The sequence below is a fragment of the Ctenopharyngodon idella genome, chromosome 14 (assembly GCF_019924925.1).
Source record: "Ctenopharyngodon idella isolate HZGC_01 chromosome 14, HZGC01, whole genome shotgun sequence".
NCBI lineage: Eukaryota > Metazoa > Chordata > Actinopteri > Cypriniformes > Xenocyprididae > Ctenopharyngodon > Ctenopharyngodon idella.
Genome location: NC_067233.1, coordinates 28,396,859 through 28,414,826, shown reverse-complemented (window position 1 = coordinate 28,414,826; position 17,968 = coordinate 28,396,859). Strand labels below are relative to the sequence as shown.

At 37.9% G+C, this 17,968-nt stretch overlaps 2 protein-coding genes across 3 annotated transcripts; one reads left to right on the top strand and one right to left on the bottom strand.

Annotated features, from left to right (window-relative positions):
• The first annotated feature begins 19 nt into the window (after positions 1 to 19).
• rad9a (RAD9 checkpoint clamp component A) lies at positions 20 to 5,684 on the top strand. The gene is made up of 11 exons (XM_051859838.1): positions 20 to 330; positions 521 to 591; positions 694 to 816; positions 1,183 to 1,297; positions 2,297 to 2,396; positions 2,508 to 2,614; positions 2,693 to 2,799; positions 4,198 to 4,262; positions 4,845 to 4,952; positions 5,042 to 5,237; positions 5,332 to 5,684. Exons 1-11 carry the CDS (start codon positions 258 to 260, stop codon positions 5,452 to 5,454), a joined length of 1,188 nt encoding a protein of 395 aa, XP_051715798.1. The 5' UTR covers positions 20 to 257; the 3' UTR covers positions 5,455 to 5,684.
• Positions 5,531 to 17,857, bottom strand: tbc1d10c (TBC1 domain family, member 10C). 2 transcript variants are annotated; one of them, XM_051859835.1, is made up of 11 exons: positions 17,719 to 17,857; positions 17,323 to 17,435; positions 16,719 to 16,815; positions 13,019 to 13,126; positions 12,839 to 12,945; positions 12,601 to 12,715; positions 11,805 to 11,870; positions 11,532 to 11,721; positions 9,956 to 10,116; positions 6,564 to 8,783; positions 5,531 to 6,479 (listed from the first exon to the last, which is right to left on the bottom strand). In XM_051859835.1, the coding sequence occupies exons 2-11, from the start codon at positions 17,433 to 17,435 to the stop codon at positions 5,706 to 5,708; spliced, it is 3,951 nt and encodes a 1,316-aa protein (XP_051715795.1). In that variant the 5' UTR covers positions 17,719 to 17,857; the 3' UTR covers positions 5,531 to 5,705. The 2 variants fall into 2 exon arrangements, with proteins under 2 accessions (XP_051715795.1, XP_051715794.1); XM_051859834.1 differs by having other exon boundaries at positions 5,531 to 8,783.
• Between the last annotated feature and the right edge of the window lie 111 nt (positions 17,858 to 17,968).

Here is a 17,968-nt window from a genome sequence, read left to right as displayed (position 1 = left end):
GCTGATTGGCTAGAGCAGAAAATACGCGCCACATGTCGGATTCGAAGTAAACAAATTCTTGAATTATCCGCTTATAATAAGTTTACCGTTGTCTGAATTATGTACCTTATGTTATGCGACAACAGATAACAGCTCTTAAACTTCTCTTTACCATCAATTTCTTACGTTATAAGAGCTAGTGGCGTCATGTAGCCGGTTCCGTGATTCTACAAATACATCAGCTTGAGCCGGAGGAAAATTAATATAAATAATAATTTATGTTGTTTAAAAAGAATATTGTTGACAAGCAAAATATAATGGATTGTGTTGCAACCGGAGGAAACGTGAAAGGTAATAACTGAAGCCGTTCACACAGAATGCGCTCTAAGCGCAACGAGACGTGTTTTTCAAAGTTCAATTATAGCCTAAATAAACTTAAAACGCAACGCTAATGCAACAGACGCTTCCTGTCTGAAGTTCCCCTGCTCTTATATAAAATGACTTTATGAATAGAAGTATAGTAATGCACACTTTTTTGTAGTTTTAGCTAAAGCCATACATTCGCTGTCAAGAATCGGAGAGGAGCTGTATTTGGAGCCTGTGGAGGATGGGGTATGTGTTTGTTTCCACTGTTTATGATTGTGTATTTATGTTTAGACCGATGTGAGGTGTTGAAATAATATAAAGTGACTTGTGTGTGTGCTGTGTTTTTAGTTGGCTCTTCGGTCGGTCAACTCTTCCCGGTCAGCCTTTGCCTGCTTCCTGTTGTCTCCTCTCTTCTTCCAGAGATATCAGACTCCATCAGACCAGGGCTTTCGCTGCAAAATCCCCATCAAGGTAACATTTCCTGTTCTGTTCATTCTATCCCTGCAGTTCCTCTTTATATTTTGACAGCTTAATACTTGTCCAGGAATGATGTGAGTGACAGGTTGTCCCGCCCTCGTACCAGCAAACACGTCATCAGTAACAAGAGAGAGAGGAAGTTATTTTAAGTGTAGAATATGAGGGTACATGAATTAAAAAAATTAATCATTTATAATAATTATAGCAATATTCCATAAAAAAAAAAAAAAAAAAAACAAGAATTATCATTTTTGATTGCATGGTGACTTAAGTAATAATGTGGCAGATTATTGGAACATTGAGAATGTAAAATCTTCTTGAAGTGAGCGTTTTCCCGCTGTCTTTTGTCTTGTTTTTCAGAGTGTTCAGGCTGTGTTCAAGTCCCTGTCGTCTCTGGATCGCTCTGTAGAAAAATGCCGTATTCAGTTGAACAGTGAAAAGAGTCGGTTGACTATAACTCTACACTGTAAACACGGTAAAATCATTCCTCTGATAACAACATTGTCACACACGCTTTTTGTTTGTAGGATTAAAACTATATCATCGCAAAGCTCTATATATATAAAGTTGGATATATAATGTTGCCTTCACATTCTGTTGGAATTATCATAAATACGAGTTTCCTAGTTAAAAATTGAACACGAATGAATGCCCTTTCAAGTCGTATTGGAAACTTGGGGATAATTTTGATACCCATGTTCCCGAGTTGGATGTGCCATAAACTTTAAGCATGGCGGAGGGGTGAATGTTTACTCCTGTGACTGGTATTCTTTATTAGTTTTTTTTTTTTTTTCCCCGCAGCAATCTTTTCATTAAAGTAGTGCATACTTACATATATGAATAACCATTTGAGACATATTATATGTTTTATACACCGCAAAAATAGCCTGTATTTGACTGAAATTCAAGCTGACTATCTAGATAGCGCAGTGAATGTTTATATGGTTGTCAGTGAATGGGACACTAAATATCATTTTGGCTTTAATAAGATTTTCCCAATAAATAGGCAAGAATAAACCTGGTATCCTCCATAATTCCTGTTCTTTCTGACAACAAAGCACTTGAATCCGATGAGCTCGTAATCACAACTTCAGAAGTGGGAAGTAGGAAATTTCTGACAGCTCGTGAAGGCAGTATATCAAACTTTATCTGCACACTTACATATACTCACGTAAAGCAATATATACTAAATATCAAATCTCAACTGCTTGATTGCTTGTATCATTGCACACTATATTATCGCTAAGCTCTAATATGCTCAATGAGACTATAAGGCATAAAGATATTAAAATACTATAAACATTAATATCATGATTTTCGGTAAAGCTGCATTGAAAGATTGTATTGTATTGTGGAAAGCACTATATAAATAAATTTGTCAAATACATTTTATTTTGTAATGAACTTGTTACAAATCTTGCATAGAAATGGCATGTTTTACAGTATGATCAACTAAACTGTGTGTTTGTTACAGGGCTCTTGAAAACACATAATTTGTCCTTTCAGGACTGTGAGAGTTTGCAGGCCGTGTTTGATAAAGAAAGCTGTGCAAACGTGCTACAAGCTCAACCCAGGTTTACATTAATCTTAATACCTCAATATTCATATCAACCCATTTGCAGTACCTTTCAGAGTCTGTTTAATAATTTTCTGTTGTATTTTCAATTTTCTGTTGTTCACTGTAGGTTGATGGTGGATACAGTTCTGCATTTTCCTCCATCTCTGGAGGAGGTGAATCTGTCAGTGAGCAGTGATCGAGTGTGGCTCAGGAATCATGTGGAGGATGACGCAGGTATCAGTGATTTCCGTCTTCATTCTGCTGCTATGCATAAAACAAATCAAGTCGAGTCAAATTTTTTTCCTCTCTCAGACCCATCACGAGCAATGATGACTGAACTGTGTTTGAGCTCGGAGGAGTTTGATCATTTTGCCGTCAGCACTCAGACCAGCATCACCTTCTGCCTCAAAGAGCTCAGGGTGAGTGTGAACTCACAAACATTCACATCTAATCCAGGGTTCTTGCGATTTATCATTAATCATTTTGACTCATCCCTTTTCTTAAAAAAAAAAAGTTTAAAGGCTGAAATGTGAGGTTTATAATTTTATAAAACTTGTTTGTCGACTTTATTTGAACTGTAAAGTTGTTTAAATCATCATTTTTAGATTATTTTTTATGGTTTAGTGTTTTACCTTAAAGGGATCGTTCACCCAAAAATGAAAATTACCCCAAGCTTTACTCACCCTAGGTGTATATGACTTTTTATTCTTTCAGACGAACACATATTAAAAAATATTCTGGCTCTTCCAAGCTTTATAATGGCAGTAAATAGAGGATGAGATTTTGACGTCCAAAAAAGGGCAACCATTCATCATTAAAGATATCCACACGGCTCTGGGGGAATTATAAAGGCCTTCTGAAGTGAAGCGATGCATTTGTGTAAAAAAATATCCATATTTAAAACTTCAAAAACTAACGGCAAAAGAGTAACCCCTTATGTGATGTAGGAGTAGTGTAAGCTTTGACACCTCTCGCGGTTCAAACAAATAGGGCAGGGCAACAAACTCAAGCTCCTCTTCTCTTATAACGAAATCCTCCGACGTTTCTCTTTAAAGATTCTCGTTTTAGACTTTTAATTTGAGACGGGTGTTTTGTTTTGCTCTGTCCTCTGCTCTTCCACATTCGTCAATACGTCATACATCACATCAGAAGTTACTCTTTCACCGTAAATCGATGCGTACGACCGTCTGTCGAAAGCTAGTTATTTTAGTTTCTAAAGTTTTAAATATTGATATTTTTCTTACACAAACATATGTGACCCTGGACCACAAAACCAGTCATAAGTCACACGGGTATATTTGTAGGAATAGCCAACAATATATTGTATGGGTCAAAATTATCGATTTTTCTTTTATGCCAAAAATCATTAGGATATTAAGTAAAGATCATGTTCCATGAAGATATTTTGTAAATTTCCTACTGTAAATATATCAAAAATGTATTTTTGTGAGTGGATATGCAGTGCTAAGGACTTCATTTTGACAACTTTAAAGGCGATTTTCTCAATATTTTAATTTTTTTGCACCCTCAGATTCCAGATTTCAGATTCCAAAGCTTGTTTATTCAGCTTTCAGATGATGATGTAAAAAAACTGACCCTCATGACTGGTTTTGTGGTCCAAGGTTACATATTGCTACACTTCAGAAGGCCTTTATTAACCCCCCTCTATCTCTTATGATAGATGGTTGCATAAATTTCTCTTTAATGCATGTAATGTTTAATGTTTCTGTTTAATGTATTTTAACCCTGATTTTGCCATTAAAATAGCCATAGAATGCTATAGCATTACTTTTTTTGTCTCTCTGGTTTTCCAACAGGGTTTGCTTGTATTTGCCGAGTCATCTGGTCTTCCAATCTCTATGTATTTTGATGAGCCAGGCAGGTTAGTTTATGATCTAGCCCAAATTCACTTTTCCACTTTATTTATAATAAAATATTTAAAAAAAAATATATGTACACTACCATTTAAAAAAGTTATGAATATTATTACGATGTAAAATAACTTTTATTTTTAATATATTTTATTATGAATTTTTTTTTAAAATATATTTGTAATTATATGTAGTGTATTCCTGTGACCAAAGCTGAATTTTCAGCATCATTACTCCAGTCTTCAGTGTCACATGATCCTTCAGAAATCATTCTAATATAATGATTTGCTGCTCAAGAAACATTTCTGATTATCATCAATGTTGAAAACAGTTGTGCTGCTTCATATTTTTGTGGAAAACGTTATACTTTTTTCAGGATTTTTTGATTAATAGAAAGTTCAAAAGAACAGCATTTCTTTGAGATAGAAATCTTTTGTAACATTATAAATGTTCATTTTAATGTGACATTGCTGAATAAAAGAATTCATTTCTTTAAAAAAAATATTACTGACCTCAAACTTTTGAACGGTAGTGTGTTTAAAAATGATATCACTGTGTATTCTCACCTGTGTGTGGTTGTGATTGTGTTTAAGTCCAGTTATCCTGAGTGTAACAGACAGTGTTCTGGAGGCTAATTTTGTCCTCGCTACACTGTCAGAGGACTCACATCCAAAGAACCACGTCAAATCCAACACAAAACAGTACGTGAAATCATGAAATATGGAATATCATCAACGTTATGAATGTTATATTAATTTATATTTGGTACTTTTATCATTTTTCCCCTCAGCCCTGATGCTGAGCAACCACCAGACGACTTTATGAATGATGACATGGACTCATTTCTCATCGCCATGGAGACCAGCGAACTTCCTGGACCGTCACATGTACCCACATCCCCACCGCACCCCACCAATAACAGAAAGCACTCAGGCAGTGAAGAGGAGCAGGAGGAAGCACTTGCAGAAGGACCTCCCAACAAAAAGGTACAATAATCATTTAAATGAAACATTTGTTTAAAACATAAAACCTAATGCCTAGATCTCACTATTTTTTTGTCCCTGCTTTCTTTTCTTTCAGTTTTGTTCACTTTTCTTCGGTTCAGTTCTGCCCACTCCCTCTCAGCTGACCAATCAGACAATACAGAGCCAGGAAGTGCTCGCAAGTGACAGTGAAGATGAAAATCAGACAGAAACATCGTAACCGCCTCATCAATTGAACTCAGAAGTGAACAATGTGGAAAGAAACTCCCACAGCCAACCTCACAAAGACTGCTGAATACATTTACGCACACATGCCTCCTCCTGATTTTATTTTTCTATCAAAATAATAATGGTTTTAAACCAAGAGATAAAGCAGTGAATATAACAAGCTACATCAAATCATTGCACAACTCACATTAAACATCTCACTCCCACTGTGAAATACAAATATTTGATCGAGTCTCTGATTATTTAAAAGTAATTGTCAGAAAAAGGGGCAGAGTTTCTCCTGGAGCGAGATGTCTGAGAGTCACTGTTCCCGGGGGACACAACATTATCAGCCTCCTTCTTGCTGAGCACCTGGAAACTCTTCCCTCTTGTTTGAGGCTTTTTCCTCTCTTTTTCTTTGTCCTTTTCCATTTCCTTCTCTCGTTTCTTTCTGTCTTTCTCTTCCCTTTCTTTTCGCTCTTTCTCTCTCTTCCTTCTCCTCCTCTCTTTCGCAGTCAGCTTCTCCTCTTTTTCACTAAAGTCCTGGATGAGGATTTTGGGAACGGGGGTTTTGGTCTCCCCACGGAGAAGGCGGAACAGACCCCGACGTTTTGGAATGTCTGACTTCGTCGGTGAGTTTGGCTGAGCATGTGTGTCTTGTGTAAGTGTGTGTGTCGTCTTTTCTGAATGCATGTGTTCTTGCTGCTGTGGTTCTCTGAAGGTGTCCTCAGAGAGGATTGTGGGATAGGAAACCCGTGAGCTGGAAGTCCTTCGCAATCGGAGCTGAGCTGGCGGGACATTTGGGTTTGGGGATTTTGAAGATGGAATTAAAGGAGGAGAATCTAACCCCTGGCTGTTTCCCGGTATTGCACATTCACTGTTATGAGGGTTGCCAGATCCAGCAGCACAATCCTCTGTAGTACACTCAGGGTTGCCAGATCCAGCAGTCACATGATCTCTTTTGGTCTCTGGGTGGTCAGATTCAGTTACGACATGCACTTCTTTGTAATCTGGGTTGTCAGATCCTACAGCTGAATCCTCTGTATTACTTTCTGAGATGCCAGATTTAGTTGTAACTTGCACATCACTGCTTTCTGGGTTTCCAGATCCAACATCCGAGACTACTGTATTACTCTCTGGATTGCCAGATTCAGTCGTAACAAGCACATCACTGCATTCTAGGTTGCCAGATCCAACAGCCGAATCCACCGTGTTGCCCTCTGGATTGTCAGATCCAGTTGTTACAAGCACTTTATTGCTTTCTGGGTTTTCAACAGCAGAACCTAATATATTGCTCTCTGAATTGCCAGATCCATCAACAATTTCGACCTCATTGCTTTCTGTTTTTTCGGATTCAGTGGTAACATCTGTCACGTTACTTTCAGGGTTGCCAGATCTAGTTGAAAGCACATCATTGCTTTCAGGGTTGCCAACAGCAGAATCCTCTACATTGCCCTCGGGGTTGCCAGATTCACTTATAACAGGCACCTTGTCAGATTCAACAGCAATTTCCACACCATTGCTTTCTGGTTTGCCGTGCTCAGTGGTAAAATCTATTGTGTTGCCTTCGGAATTGCCAGATCCAAGAGAAACATGCATTTCATTGCTTTCTGAGAGGATAGTATCATCCTCTGCATTGTGTGTGAGGTTGCTTGATTCTTCAGTTGTATTGACTGGTGATTTATTTTCTTCACTTTTTTCAGGATTGTTTTCACTGATTTCTTTGTTACCAGATGTGGCAACAGTGGCAGCATCCATGTCACTGTTTTCAGAGTGTCTAGATGCAACTGTTACATCTGGTTCAAGGGTGTTTGTGTCATCAGCAGCATCCACTTCACTCTGCTCTGGGTTGCCAGATCCTACTGTATCCATCACAGTGGAATCAATTGAACAGTGCACTAACTCTTCGGATGTAACTGTAGCATTCATGTCATTGTGCTCCGACTCGCTTGATTGGGATTGCTGTACGGGATCTGCTGATCTCTCTGGATACTCAGTTTCACTCTCTTGTTCAGTTTGTAGGGAAAATGATTCAGATGTTTGCAATGGGTTATTGTCTCTCTCTTCTAAGTTTATATCTTGTCTTTCTTCCTCCAATCTCTTGTCATCTTTCTCCTCATACATCTTTGAAGGGTCTGTTATCTCTTTGGTTTCTTTTGTCTCTTCAGGGAGAACATTAATCTCTTCTTGCTGTAAACCTTCCTCCTTGTCTACATCATGTTTTTCACCAGTAAGCTGGGTCTCTTCATCTTCCTCTGTAGCTATGTGTATGTTCAAATCCTCTTTTTTCTGCCTTTCTGAATGTTCATGTTGATCGCTAGATGTTTGAGACCTCTCTTCCTCCTGGACAACATGTATCTGTACCTCTTTCTCTAAGATTTTTTCCTCATTTTGCAAGTTGTCTTCAGTTATTATGACAATTGGCAACTTATCTTCTGTTTCTTTTTGTTGTTCACAGTGTTCTGATTGAATTTCATCTTCCTGGATGTTGCTATCTGGCTGTATTTCCTCTTCCTGTTTACTGAAAACAGTCTGTGTATCTTCTTCCTGTGATGTTTCAATGGGTGTGCTTTCTTCTGGCTCTGAAGTCCTCTCTTCCACAGTCTGTTCATCTTGACACGTCTGTTTATCTGTGTTCTGTTCGTTTTGATTTGTTGGTGCTTCTGTGTTCGTTTCATCTTGACTTTTGTCTTTTTCTATACTCTGTTCATCCTGATGTCCTTGCGTGTCTGTACTCAGTTCATCTTGATTTGTGTCCTGTTCATTATGGTGTGTCTCCTCAACCACACATGTTGCTGAATTATCTTTCTGTTGGTTTAAAGATGCTTCTGTATGCTCTTTCTCAAAAACATCAGAGTCAATACTAGAGGACACCACCACTGAGATGTTTGGATGTGTGTTGTGATCTTTGTGTTTGTGTGTACAGAGCTCATCTGCAAGCCTGTCCCGTTTGTCCCTTTGCTCACCAACAATACCACACACACTCCTCCTCCTCATCTCCTCATCGTCGCTCTCCTCTATCAGACTTTGTGAGAATTTTCTTCCTCCTCCATCCCACTCCTCTGTGTCAGTCTTACTGCTCCTCTTCCTCCATTTCTTGCGCAGACCCGAAGGAGAAAGTGAAGAATGTGAGCGCATTAGAGGAATAATCAGGCTCCCCTTCTGTCGCTCCTTCTTTTCGTGGTCCTTTTGTTTTTCCTGCGCTCTCTCCCATACCATTCGGTATCCGTGACAGCGCCCTCGTGGGTCAAAGGTCGAGTTCGGTCTCTCTATCTTCCATTTCTCCAGCTCTTTCTCAGTTTGTTTTTGCAGGTCCGACAGGGACAGGGACACTGAACATACCTGAGGGTGTAACAGTGTTTTTGAGTAAAGAAATCTATCAGGACCTAAGGCCTGTTCACATTAACAGGAATTTTCGTCATGAAAATTTTTGCACGTGATTTGTCTTTTTTTTTTAAGGTCGTAACACATCAAGCTGATGCCGACAAACTAGTGTTGACGAAAGCAGACTGCGGGGTTGGCTCACGTCGGCAGCGTCTAGGTGCAAAGTTGCCCCGGCGGCCAAGTAGCACGTCCCTTCTGCACCTGCATAAGAAGAAATGCCTTTCCGTACCAGCAGGTGGCAGTAGCTGAATAGCCAATCAGAATGATCATACGTCCCGACTGACCGACGAGCTCCGACGGCGATTCAACATGTTGAATCGTCCGGAAAAAAACGACGAGGACCAACTTCAGCCGATGGTGCGGAACACACTGAGAAAACTTAGTCGGTCGACAAACAAAAACTGCCCGACGGCCGACCGTCAGCTTGGTGTGTTCCAGGCTTTAGACTAAATGTGCAATCACATTAGCAAAATTTCAAGGGCAAAAAAGATCCATTGTTTATTGTCAATAGTGTAGCGATATATGAAGTACAGAAGTCACTGTCAAACCAAGCAGCTTTTTGTTGGTCAATGCGACAAATTCGCATGAAAATACGCACAAAAATTTCCCAAAAGCGTGGATTCCTATCGAAATGATTGGATTTTGCCTGTGAAAATTTGTTGAATAACGTTCAATGTGGTCGCACCTTAATGTGTAAAAAAATGGCGGACGGGATGAATGAAAATTCAAATTCACTCTCTGACAATAGGTGGAAGTTATAGAAAAACAAAAATACGCCGGTTACCCCAGTTCACCCTGTTGGTTATAGAACAAATGAGTGGTGTATAAGCTAATCAATCAGGCTAATCGCGTATCTTTATGCTATCCTAATACTTAAGCTAACTAAAACAAACATTCGGTGCTTGAAGTGGAAAAATAAAAGTGCTGGCACTCCTGATGCTCGGTTTAAAACGCGTTCCTGAATAAGGGAGGGCTCAGCGAGCATGCCAGTGGTCATGTCAGTCTGAATAGATGCAGCCATTCATTCAAATTAAAAATGTTTATCACACCAGATTTTCATGCGGAACATTTGTTTTGGTGTGAACAGGCCTGTATTTAGATTAGTTGAAATACAATATCACTAATATTACCTCATGGATAAAGGCATCAGCCTGCTCATTTTGGACACGCTCTTTAACACCTCGCAGTCGCTCCAGGGTTTCCATCTGGCCATCACACTCTTTTCGCTGTCGTCCATCTCCCAGACATCGGCGCACCAGCACCACAGCAACCTGAAACAAAACACGCACACCTGCCACACACACAAGCTATGGTCACTACATGGACTTCAACAACAGGTCAGCATGCCAAAAGATGTATTAAAGGTGCACTAAGTATTTTACAGCTAAAAAAGGATGGTAAGCTACAGGAAAGGAACAGAATGGAGACCTCAAGGCTAAACATTACAAATACACTCAGCACTGAAACCAAATGCTCGCCTACATTTGTGTAGCTCACATGCCCAGTGCTCTAATCTGCTAACATGAGAGCCAAAAGTATAAGCTTTTGACCTCTGTCATTGTCTTAAATGCTTAAAATAGTGGCTGTAGGAATGGAAGTCCCACTCTTCAGTTAGAAGAGACAGTGTTTTTTTTTTTGGAGATCATTGGATATTTAACATAATGTTAATCAAGCAGTCAAGTTGTATTTCCATAATAAGAAAAGCGAGTGCAACTGTCGATTTCCAGAAGTAAAAACTCCATAGGGAAATTGTTTTTGATCAATAACTTATACAAATTTAAAAACAGACCTTCAGTGAGTTCTGAGATTGTTAATCAATGGTATACTCTGCATTATTTTAACTTTTTTTAAAAATACTTGTATTTAACAGCAGAATTCTTGGTTAAAATCTATCTACATTACCCATGATTCTACAAAAAAAAAAAAAACACCAATCAGAGAACTGCAACAAGCAAATTGCGCCAAAAGTCTCTACCCACTCCCATGAATCACTGCAAATGATGAAATGGAGTCTACTCCCAGACTACTTAAATGTGTTTATATGTGCATATGTTGCAATAAAAAATAAAATTATAGCGTTTCTAAATATAATAAATATCCTTAAATGATTGTTTTATTTTTATCCATTGTTTTTAATTTGATTATGATTTGCAATGCTTCATGGGATTATAGTTCTTCCCCTCACTAAAGCCATTAAGTAAACAGTTTTGTAATTTTTTTTCAATTTCAAATACCTTTTTGCTACAAATCTATGTTTGTAATGTTGTGATTTATCTTGTTGATGGTTGGTTTGGTTCATAGCTTATAACTCTTTCACAAAGACTTGTTCCCTATGGGAAAAATGAATGAAAAAAGAATATTTTCAGAACCATTGAAAAAATAGGAGGGGGGCCATAGCTGACCAGGGGCTTTGCCAAGATGGCTGCCAAACAAACTGATTCGCCTTAAAAGGATTTTAATACTACTCACATGATCACGGCAAATCTCCAGTTGTCTAACAGTTTTTGTTGCAGAATAATAATGGTGGGTAACAAATACTTTTGTAGAAAGGGACAAATATTGCAACAATGGCATCCAGTATCTGAACATTTTTGCGTAATTTGCCATTTAAGACAATAGGTGTCAGTATAGTGTATAATACCACAGCCAAACCAACAATTACTTAGTGCACCTTTAAATCTTGCAAATATATAGCTGATAACAAACCATAACAGAAAAAGAGATCCCAGACTCTGAGCAAGGTGTTGAAAGGAAGATGGCGGCTGTACAGGCACATCAGCCAATCAGTGGCAAACATGAGAGGCTCCACCCCCTGACTCTGTAGGTGTTTGTGTGCAGCTGGACACAGTTTCTTTAACACACTTAAGAGAACAGCAGCGTCGAATAAAACACCTTCCTAAAGTGAAAGGATAATAAAAGTTTTTAATTTTTCATGAACATTTAACAGTTGTTTTCATGGTTACTGTAAATATGCCCTACCAGCAGAGGGCTGTAGTATCCAGGGAGGTAGAGCTCACTAATCTGCACCAGACACCAGAACGCCTCCTAAAACAGAAAGACGATTAGTTACACAATGTCATGCTAGCCTAGCATACAGTGCTAACTATTTCCGGAGTAGCCTATGCATATAATTTCCAGAATTATAGCAGGACACCAGTCAAAATTAAATTAAACAATAGTAATGAGATCATGTGGCAATAAATGGTACACTACTGTTTGAAATGTCTATCAATGTGTTTTATTATGCATTTACAAAAAAAAAAGTTTGGGGTCAGTAAGATTTTTTTTAAAGAAATCAGTATGTTTATTCAGTAAGGATGCATTCAATTAAAAGTGTCAGTAAACACATATCTAGCCTAATGCTACAAAAGATTTTTATTTAAAAAATAAAACTGTTTTCAACATTGATGTTTCTTCAGCAGCAAATCATCATAGAATAATTTCTGAAGGATCATGTGACACTGAAGACTGGAGTAATGATGCTGAAAATTCAGCTTTGAAATCACAGGAATAAATTACATTTTATAATATTTTCAAATAGAAAACAGTTCTTTTAAATTGTAATAGTATTTCACAATATCACTGTTTTTTACTGTATTTTTGATCAATAAATGCAGCCTTGGTGAGCATAAGAGACTTCTTATAAAAAACACACTGACCCCAAACATTTGAATGGTAGGTACATTACGAATGTGTCAACTTTTGCATATTATTTGGTTGTTTAATCTGTAATAGCTCTCGGTTATCAACTGTATGATAATGACAGAAGCGGTACCTCAGCAGGCATGTTCATCAGAAGGACAGCGGCCACCGGACCCTGTGCCTGACAGTAGCCCTCGTCTGGACGATACTGAGTGTACGCTTTCAGGACCTCCAGCAAGTCCTTCTGACTATTCATACAGAGACCAGACAGAAGCAGACACCGAATGAGAACGGGAGGTTTATGAGTAATATTGTGATTTATAATGCTACAGAGCAGATTGCATTCAGCATGGGAAGGAAAATGACAGTACCCATGGCCGTCTTTGGACTGGAACATCTCATGGAAGGGAAATTGTCTGTCTGTGTCTCTTTTGATGACATCGGTCCATCCTTGATGGTCTGGAGCTTTAACTAGATTCTAAAACAGAGCAAACAGGGCTTATAAAATAAGAATATAAAAAACATGATACAAATATGACTCAATCACTTACCTTGTAGAGTTCTTGGTTTTTGTCTTTTCTATCCTTAGCTCCACAGAGCAGCGGCCAGCCCTTTGCCCTGACGGATGCTGGGATGCCCTTTTGACATTGACCTTTGACCTGAAACAAAGGAAGAGAGCTGAGCGATGTGGCTGGCCATTGTAAGACTTATGCTGACAATTAAATGCTGTTATGACTGCAAATGACTCCAAAATTCTTGGATATTTTCTTTTCAAAACAGAAAAGAAAAAAAAAGGCATTTCTTTAATAATTACCTTACCCAAATGTATTAAATAAGATGATCCCACATCTTACATATGTAGGATATATTTGGCACTCATTTGCAGCCTGCAGTATTTGACATTTAACATCCTGTATCATATGTGGGCCCACTATGACATAAGGTCTCATGCAATAATCAACTGACAAATCAATGCTCACAGAATCAACATGATCATAAATAGCTGAATAAAATTATTTTCAGAACTAGTTTGATGTTTTTCACCATATCTAATTCAAACAGTATACTTTTTTCCCTATAAGCAACTTGGACCAATGACAGCTTGAGAAACAGCTGGGCTATTTACACATTCCTAAATCATTAACTGATTATTAATTTATAAATTTATAAGTTCCACAAATAGCCCTCTACAATCTACAGCTGTTAAACTTACAAATAACCTGAATATGTTGTTATTCTCTATACTGTCACATGTGAAAAAGAAGTGTTCTTAATTGTATTAAATGTGCACTTGTAGTGTATTTCAAATCTTAAAAGTATATTTTTAAAAACTGTACATGCAGGCAATATAATATTAATGAAATAAAAGGCACTTAAGTGTATTTGAAGAGAGTACATTATGACTGTTTCTTAACACACTTAAGTACACTTTTAAAAAGTTCACTTTGTAATAATGTCAGATTCAAAGTATTACTTTAAAGTACACTTATTTTGCTGTGTTGCCTAACATACTAAAGCACACATAAAGTACTTGATTGTAATTTAACTATATTGTGTTAATCAATATTACATTTACAGGTAAAATATTTTAAATGTACTAAAATGCAACTTCATTATTACAAATATGGAATAACAAATATATTCAAATTGTTTTAGTTTACCATAAATAATTTTTCAGTACATATATTCCTATATAAGTGGGTCAACAAAGAAAGAAGTTCATCTAATTGCATTTTTAAAGGGTTAGTTCACCCAAAAATGAAAATTTTGTTATTAATTACTCACCCTCATGTCGTTCTACACCCGTAAAACCTTCGTTCATCTTCGGAACACAAATTAAGATATTTTTGATCAAATACGATGGTGAGGCCTCCATTGCCAGCAAGATAATTAACACTTTCAGATGCCCAGAAAGCTACTAAAGACATATTTAAAACAGTTCATGTGACTACAGTGGTTCAACCTTAAACATTATGAAGCGACGAGAATACTTTTTGTGTGCAAAAAAATAAATAAATAAACAACGACTTTATTTAACAATATCTAGTGATGGGCGATTTCAAAACACTGCTTCATGAAGCTTCGAAGCTTTACGAATCTTTTGCTTTGAATCAGTGGTTCAGAGCATGTATCTTCATAACATTAAGGTTGAACCACTGTAGTTACATGAACTGTTTTAAATATGTCTTTAGTATCTTTCTGGGCATCTGAAAGTGTTAATTATCTTGCTGGCAATGCTGGCCTCACTGAGCCATCAGATTTTATGAGAAATATCTTAATTTGTGTTCCGAAGATGATCGAAGGTCTTACGGGTGTGGAACGACACGAGGCTGAGTAATTAATGATATAATTTTCATTTTTGAGTAAACTAACCCTTTAAATTTGTACAATACTACATTTTCATTTATTATTAAAATATGCAATTAAGTACTATCTGTAATAAGTACTCTTTTTAAAAATATGCTAAAGTGTACTTCTTTTTCACAAGGGATTGCTACATAATTGCTAATTTTATCTTTGCACGATTATAAAGTTAATACTTGATTTAACATTTTTTGAAGAAAAGCCATGCAAATCTTGCCACCACAACGTTTGATTTTGCTTGACAATGTTTCCATGCTTTTCCATGTGAATTATAAATGTCTCCTATCTGATAAATATGAATTTCTCATGTCTCTATGATATTTTCTATATATACAATCCGAATTCTGGAAAAGTTGGGACATTTTTTAAATTTGAATAAAATGAAAACTAAAAGACTTTCAAATCACATGAGCCAATATTTTATTCACAATAGAACATAGATAACATAACAAATGTTTAAACTGAGAAATTTTACAATTTTATGCGCAAAATGAGCTCATTTCAAATTTGATGCCTGCTACAGGTCTCAAAATAGTTGGGACGGGGGCATGTTTACCATGGTGTAGCATCTCCTCTTCTTTTCAAAACAGTTTGAAGACGTCTTTGCATCGAGGTTATGAGTTTCTGGAGTTTTGGTGTTGGAATTTGGTCCCATTCTTGCCTGATATAGGTTTCCAGCTGCTGAAGAGTTCGTGGTCGTCTTTGACATATTTTTCATTTAATGTTGCTCTAAAAACTTTATAGACCTTTCAGCATTCATAGTGCCTTCCAAAACATGCAAGCTGCCCATACCGTATGCACTTATGCACCCCCATACCATCAGAGATGCTGGCTTTTTGAACTGAACACTGATAACACGCTGGAAGGTCTCCCTCCTCTTTAGCCCGGAGGACACGGCGTCTGTGATTTCCAACAAAAATGTCAAATTTGGACTCGTCTGACCATAGAACACTTTTCCACTTTGAAACAGTCCATTTTAAATGAGCCTTGGCCCACAGGACATGACGGCGCTTCTGGACCATGTTCACATATGGCTTCCTTTTTGCATGATAGAGCTTTAGTTGGCATCTGCAGATGGCACGGCGGATTGTGTTTACCGACAGGGTTTTCTGGAAGTATTCCTGGGCCCATTGTCATTGACACAATCATGCAGATGAGTGATGCAGTGTCATCTGAGGGCCCGAAGACCACGGGCATCCAATAAAGGTCTTCGACCTTGTCCCTTATGCACATAGATTTCTCCAGTTTCTCTGAATCTCTTGATGATGTTATGCACTGTAGGTGATGAGATTCGCAAAGCCTTTGCAATCTGATGTTGAGGAACATTGTTTTTAAAGTATTACACAATCTTTTTACGCACTCCTTCACAGCTCTGCCCATCTTTATTTCTGAGAGACTCTGTCTCTCTAAGACATCCCTTTTATAGCTAATCATGTTACAGACCTGATATCAATTAACTTAATTAGTTGCTAGATGTTCTCCCAGCTCAATCTTTTCAAACTTTCTTGCTTTTTCAGCCGTTTGTTGCCCCCGTGCCAACTATTTTGAGACCTGTAGCAGGCATCGAATTTGAAATGAGCTCATTTTGTGCATAAAATTTTAAAATTTCTCAGTTTAAACATTTATGTTATCTATGTTCTATTGTGAATAAAATATTGGCTCATGTGATTTGAAAGTCTTTTAGTTTTAATTGTCTTCAAATTTAAAAAACGTCCCAACTTTTCTGGAATTCGGGTTGTACCTGGGGAAAAAAATAATAAATATCTGAATGATGGATGGGCCACCCATGTATGCGTTAATATTTTAAATGTGCCAGATGTAGATATGATCTTTCTTGTTAATATATGCAAATTCAAACACAAATCTACAACAGCGAGATACACACACCTTGTTGCTCTTTTTCTCCATGACTTGCTCCCATTGAGTCATGAGGCTGAGCCATTTGGACTCTCGATGTCTCACTAACTCAGGACACGGACCATCACTGTCAACAACACACACAATCAGTAATACTACACCACTATACTCACAATACTGTTCAGTCTTAACTGTAGTATATTGAGACTGGGACTGTACAGTCAGTGTGAATAACATTTTCCAATGAAGCAGAGAATCACACACCTCTACCCTGCTTCCTAACTCACTCTCACTAAAGTGTCTCCAGTGCAAAGCATGAGTGTCATAAGAGGCAAACACACAGAAAACAGGAAACCACACTCTGACAGGCCAGATATCGCTATAGCAACATGACAGGATGTTGAGAAGGAGAAAATGAGAGTAAGAGGTGTAGAAGGTAACGGCTGTGTATAAACTGTGACTGAATTATCAATACAATACAGGATAAGAAATGCCTTCTGAAAATGCTTTCATCGCAGATCATACATTGCAAAACACACACTGTGGGCTTTTGTTAGAGACAAACACTTAAATCAACCTCCACCCAAGCTCTATAAGCTGTGATGGACGTGAGTTAACGGACATCAACACAGACCTGTCAGTTTCTCCATTTCCTAGAATGAAGCCAAAGCGGTTAGTCTCCACAACCGTGACCTCCGGCCCATGATTCCCCTCCTCATCCTCGCTATGGTCCGGTTTAACAGACATCTATGTGTGTGAGATAGAGCAATACGTCCAGAAACATGATGTCACATTTGATAACAAATGGATTTCTATGTCAGTCTCATTTCAGGTTAGCAAACAAGCGCCATTTCAAACGCAAGTTTAGCTGCATGACACAACATACATGGCAACATTTTGGTAGAAGAAAGAACCTGAAATTAAACCCTATTTGCTAATACACATTAGGCACATTAGGAGTTATCACTAAAACAACAGAACAAAAAGAAAAATACAGTTGTTCAACAAAGGTCAATAGAGCAAAAGTTACCTTCAGGTTTCTGCCACACTGAAAGGTGCAGTTGTCCTCTGATGGGAGGGAAGACAACTGAGACTAAGACTTCCGCTGTAAATTCAGCTAGTGTGTGGTTATGCGTGCATGTGTGTGTGTGTGTTTCAATCATTGATGGCTGCAGGAAAGGGCAGGTTGGATTCTTCTTTATTATGAAAATCGAATAGCCCAGTGATTTCTTGTGTTAACCATCATGAGGAACTGAGAGTTCAGTTTCACTAGTGCACTG

What these genes read in the sequence shown, in the direction of transcription:
- rad9a (XM_051859838.1), top strand. Translation starts at nt 258, where the DNA reads ATGTTGTTTAAAAAGAATATTGTTGACAAGCAAAATATAATGGATTGT. An exon ending in TATTTTGATGAGCCAGGCAG is followed by an intron (nt 4,263 to 4,844) that starts GTTAGTTTATGA and finishes ATTGTGTTTAAG; the next exon opens with TCCAGTTATCCTGAGTGTAA. An exon ending in GTCAAATCCAACACAAAACA is followed by an intron (nt 4,953 to 5,041) that starts GTACGTGAAATC and finishes TTTTCCCCTCAG; the next exon opens with CCCTGATGCTGAGCAACCAC.
- tbc1d10c (XM_051859834.1), bottom strand. Translation starts at nt 17,435, where the DNA reads ATGTCTGTTAAACCGGACCATAGCGAGGATGAGGAGGGGAATCATGGG. An exon ending in TGGAGAAAAAGAGCAACAAG is followed by an intron (nt 13,127 to 16,718) that starts GTGTGTGTATCT and finishes CCTTTGTTTCAG; the next exon opens with GTCAAAGGTCAATGTCAAAA. An exon ending in GATACTACAGCCCTCTGCTG is followed by an intron (nt 11,722 to 11,804) that starts GTAGGGCATATT and finishes CTTTCACTTTAG; the next exon opens with GAAGGTGTTTTATTCGACGC.